General features: G+C 37.0%; 1 protein-coding gene across 1 annotated transcript; it reads left to right on the forward strand.

Annotated features, from left to right (window-relative positions):
• Positions 1-413: 413 nt before the first annotated feature.
• LOC109206091 (60S ribosomal protein L24-like) lies at positions 414-3,949 on the forward strand. The gene is made up of 5 exons (XM_019368860.1): positions 414-518; positions 1,971-2,046; positions 2,174-2,275; positions 2,552-2,700; positions 3,571-3,949. The coding sequence occupies exons 1-5, from the start codon at positions 508-510 to the stop codon at positions 3,725-3,727; spliced, it is 495 nt and encodes a 164-aa protein (XP_019224405.1). The 5' UTR covers positions 414-507; the 3' UTR covers positions 3,728-3,949.
• The last annotated feature ends 1,583 nt before the right edge of the window (positions 3,950-5,532 follow it).

Raw genomic sequence — 5,532 nt, forward strand, 5'->3', positions numbered from 1 at the left:
AGAAATCTCCTTTCTGTTTCAAAAATTGAATTTAATGTAGGATCAATCAATCCCAAGATTCTTTCCTGATTTTTAGCGCGTTTTTAAGGGAATATTCTGCCCTTTTAATACCTAATAAACGAATGGTACAGAAATTGTAGGAAAAATGTGGACTAGGTGGGTAATTTAGATACTATGCACATATTTGGTAATAAAATTTCATATATGGTATAGGAAGGAAAAAATCCCATTCCTAAATAACAGCCATTTAGAGTGGCTACCTGGTGTCATTTCCACCGTAGAATCTCCTCATATATTTTATTGGGCCTCAAGATTTATAGAGAGGCCCAATACGTAAAGACTTTTCATCTAATAAGCAATCCCACGAAGCCCACCAATAGTTGGGCAGATGATTTGAACTGGAATTTCCATCTTTTGGGCTTTTAAGCTCTATTTTCCTTATATAACGGTAGGTAGATCCTTAGGGTTTCTCTTCATCGAGAGGGAGGGCACGCAACAGCATCAGCCATGGTTCTCAAGTAAATTTTCTGCCGTCTCTTTCACACTATTGTTCGTATATTCTATATGTATTTTTGAATTCCTTTAATACATGCCATGATTTCTTACTGTACTGGTTGTCGGTGTTTAAAACTTGGTAATTTTTTTTGCAAAGGATATCTTATGCTCCTTTACATTTACCTAGATTTAGCTGATGGAGAAGAATCGACGTTTTTGGAAACGGTTCAAAATCTATATTTATATGCATAGTAATGTAGATGAGAATCTCTAATTGTGGGAAAATGTTGCTCAGATATACAAATAGGAGATATATCTAGTCATTCAAGGAGCAGAATAAGGTATAACGGCGTAGTGATTGATGATACTTTTGAGTATGAAAGGTTTGTAACAATATGTAAATGTCAGATTGGAGCGATTGATATGGGTAAGAGTTTGAGATATTAGTAATTTTGACTTTTAGGGGAAAATATTTTCATGGAGAGAGCTTACGGAGAAAATGTTGCTTGGGCATAGAAATAGGAATAGCATAATAGTGGGTTCATTATAATCTATGAGTATTAAAGGTTTGCAACAATGTCACGACCAAGGGTGTGGCCTATTGGTCAATAAAGTGGGAGGAGAACTATGAGGTTTAACGTTCAATTCTGAGACAAAAACCACTAGGTGTTTCTTCCCATCTGTGTGAATAGAGTTACCTGGTGCGTGTGAGGTAGCAGTTATGTCTTAGAATTAGTCGAGCATGCGGGCCCGGACACCATGGTTATCAAACAAAAAAAAGAGGTTTGTAACAATGTTATATGACAACTGGTTTATGTAATATGGATAAAAGTTGAGATATTTGCAGCGTTCAACTTTAGGGGAATAATCTCCAGTGGAGAACATTTTCCAAAATTTGATATTTCCCCAAGTTATCATATCAAACACCCTAATTCACAGCTAGATATGACAAGGTTGAACGCTCTTGAAGGATTATTTTTACCTGCAATTTATTTTCTTTTTTGAATGCTTACTCATGCATAGAGACTGGTGATTTGGTCTTCTAGTTTTCATTATATTGCATCTCATTATCCATTGAACATGATATTCAATAGTTCTTTTTAATTATTTGTGAGGTACTCTAAATTGTACTACTTGAGTTTTATGCTGCTTATGAACCTGCATTAGATGTGTACAGCATTGCCGGCGGACGGCACTCTGCAGTTATATTCCTGGTCATCTGTGATGTTTCTACTAGGCTTACATAAAATAGTAGATAGTAGGGTAATTTCATTCTATGTTCTACTAAATCCTATATGAAATCGTGTTGTAATTTCAGAATGGGTATTGCTCCTGAGAGATTAGTAACCGCCAGTTTTATTGCATATGAATTTGTTGGAGCTTGCTCATTTCCTTTAGTTTGGCTATTCCCCTGGTAATCGTACAACATAAATTCGAAGTGATGAATCGTAATTGTTTTCTTACATTAATTGCAGGACAGAACTCTGTCGTTTCAGTGGTGGCAAGATTTACCCTGGGAGGGGCATCAGATTTATTCGTTCAGATTCTCAGGTATTCTTTCAATAGATAACCTGCCATATTTCTAGTCGGTTATGGTTAATTTGTTTGTATTCTTAGGAACAGGAGGAAAATCCATGCTAGTTTCCGTTATCACTTTATGATATTTTGACTCTTTTAGGTGTTCCTATTCCTCAATTCAAAATGCAAAAGATACTTCCACAACAGGCTGAAGCCATCAAAACTTACTTGGACAGCTATGTATAGGAAGCAACACAAGAAGGTGAGTTTTCAGTAAACCTTCAGAGTTCAGACCAGAAGTTATAACTTACTCAAGCTCCTTTTTTTTTTGATGTTTTACTTTTAAGTTGCCTCTAACTTTTAATAATGGTAATTTTGTTGTCTCATAATCTATACTATTACTAGGGAATATTCCCTTTCATAAGTTGCCTCTTGTTTTGCTTGAAAAACATGCATTAGCTACTGAATTTTCCTAGGCCTTTTCCATTTTTGGATATTATGCTAACGTAATTTTGCTACCTGTGTTTGCTTACATTAGGATATTGCACAAGAAGCTGTTAAGAAGAGGCGACGTGCCACCAAGAAGCCTTACTCTAGGTCCATTGTGGGTGCAACCTTGGAGGTTATCCAGAAGAAAAGAACTGAAAGGCCAGAAGTTCGAGATGCTGCCAGGGAGGCTGCTCTTCGGTTCGTTTCTACTAATTCCTGATTTTGTTTATGTATGTGCATGCCGACGTGCATCTAGTTTGTCTCGCTTTGGGCAGTCTTATCTGATATCTTGTACCAGACTTAGTCAGGTATTAACATTTTCATCATGTGGTTAATATAGTTACTAGTCTGGGAAATTAATGGTGTCTATCGTTACAGATGTGCTGATACCACTAAAGCACCTTCTGTTCCATATGGGCCCAACATGAAGTAACCCATTTCTTCTCTTGATAAAGAAAACTTGTGTTAAAATCACCTAAACATGAAGTAACCCATTTCTTCTCTTGATAAAGAAAACCTTATGTGTTAAAATCACCTAAAGCCTAAAGCATTATGTAGATTCTGCTTTCCCATCACAATGCGTGGTGTATATCCCGGTGCAAAGAGAAAATGGATTATGGTGTTAATCGTTGAAGTAAAAGTCGACACATTCCTGATTTTGTTTATCAGTGTGCATACCATTGCCTTGCATTTGGTTCGTGTGTCTTTTGGCAGTCTTTATCTGCTAATCTGATATCCAGACTTAGTCAGGTATTAACATTTTCATCTTGTGGTTAATACAGTTACTAGTCTGGGAAATTAATGGTGTCATCGTTACAGATGTGCTGATACCATTCAAGCACCTTCTGCTCCATATGGGCCCAACATGAAAGTTACCCATTTCTTCTCGTGATATTAATGTGTAAAAAACACCTAGAGTCTTGGGTAATAGCGTATACATGATACCCGGTGTATCATTCTGGTGCAAGGAGAAAATGGATTATGGTGTTAATCATTGAAGTTCAAGCTGATGCATGTTTTTTGGAGCTGATGGGAATAAACTGAACTTTGTCTATGGCTTTTGTGCAGTGAAATTAAGGAAAGGATTAAGAAGACAAAGGATGAAAAGAAGGCTAAGAAAGCAGAGGTGACGGCCAAGTCCCAGAAAGCTGGAGGAAAGGGCAACCTCCCCAAAGGAGGTGCATCAAAAGGTCCTAAGCTTGGTGGCGGCGGAGGAAAACGTTAAGCTGCTGTTCATTTTGTTTCCTTATTAGCAATAGATTGTCTTGTTTGAAGACCACTGTAAACGACCATCATTTACAATAGTTACATCTGCAGACAGAAGTTTCTCGTAAGACAATTTGCATTTAGTTGAAAATGCAGCTATTGATTCCCCTCGGATTGCTGACCAGTTGTGGGTGCATTCTATGTTACGGCTATCGTTTTTAGAAATCTGTCTTCAAATGTGTGCGAAAGCTCTTGCAATTTTTATATATTGCAGCTCTTATATTCATTGTCAAACAGATAATTGTAGCAAGACCTGGCCACTTAGCTAGTCACCGGAGCTGCTAAATTATTGAGGCTAACCAAACCCTTGGTTTGTTTTACGGTCGAGCCTTGAGTTAAGGTGAGGTTGAGACGTTTAGCTGACTCCTTTCACGTTTGTTTTCGTAAAAAAGAGTTACTTTCACAATAAGTAAATTGATTAAGAAAAATACAGAACAATCAGTAGTTTAATTTGAGTATTTGATGGTTGAATTCAAATGCAATTTGATTGTATGATTTACTAGTTCAAATTATACCCTAAATTTTGATGAGGTTAAATAATTTTTAAAACATAAAAATGAATTTCTGGCCAAGTCAAGTGACCTTTCAATCACATTATCACAATCCCTTTCATAAACGACAACTTCAGTTGCTTCCATTGCTTCTCCATCTCAGCCGGTGGGAGTAGGTAATCATTACACTTCTTTCAGAAAAAAACCAAGGTAAGACAATTGTTTATTTTCGAAAACGTTGACGGGTTTCTCAAAATTGATTTTGATTTGGATTAGATGTCCTTTTTCTTTTCTTCTTTTGGGATTGGGATGAGATTCTCAAAATTGATTTTGATTAGATGTCCTTTTTCTTTTCTTCTTTTGGGATTGGGTTGAGATCGTGCAAATAGTATAAGATTGAGGAAAAGCTTCGCGGAAATACAATGACTCAAGGAATCCATTCACAATTTGATTCTAGAATAAGCTTGTGTTCGCCTAAATTGAAGACAAGACGAACAAAAGTCTTGTGCCTTTTAAATATACTCAACCTTAGTGTACCACAAGCAAGAAGGCTTGGACAAATAAAAAGGAATCGCCAAGTTTTTTTTGCCTATGCTGAATATAAAGCTGAGATCTCATGATTCTCAACACATCTCATTGACTATTAGACCACATCTATGGATTTACAACGACTCTTCCAATTTTGCTTCTTTGATGACTCGAACTCCTGATTTGGGTGCTCTCGCCAATAGAGCAAAATCTGGCATCAAAATAAGTCTGAATTCCTATAATAATATTCTCAACACATCTCATTGACTATTAGACCACATCTATGGGTTTACAATGACTCTTCTGATTTTGCTTCTTCGATGACTCGAACTCCTGATTTGGGTTCAGGACCACAGGTCTATATTATGAAGTAGGTGACAGCTTATATTTGCTTTACTATCAGCATGAACAACTGTTTTGATAGACTTGTATGCTGAAGTTGTTGGATTGCTTAATAAAAGACAAAATCTAACGGCCATGCTAGTACCCATTTGAAGGCGCCAAGCCAAAAAGTAGATTGGGGGGGGTGGGTGGGGTGGGGGGGGGGGTATGATAAGCTAGAATCAGGTCTAAATTGGAACAAGGATTAGTCAAGCAGCCTGAATGATAAGAAGAGAAGAAAACTATGGCCATCTTATGTAACAATCAGAGACAGCTTTCCTGCAGTTCAGAGCATATTGACTTACCATTAAATGCAAGTGAATCCAGCACATAGAAAAGGTTGTTAATGATCAAGATGTCATAA

This window comes from Nicotiana attenuata, unplaced genomic scaffold, assembly GCF_001879085.1.
Source record: "Nicotiana attenuata strain UT unplaced genomic scaffold, NIATTr2, whole genome shotgun sequence".
NCBI classification, from domain to species: Eukaryota; Viridiplantae; Streptophyta; class Magnoliopsida; order Solanales; family Solanaceae; genus Nicotiana; species Nicotiana attenuata.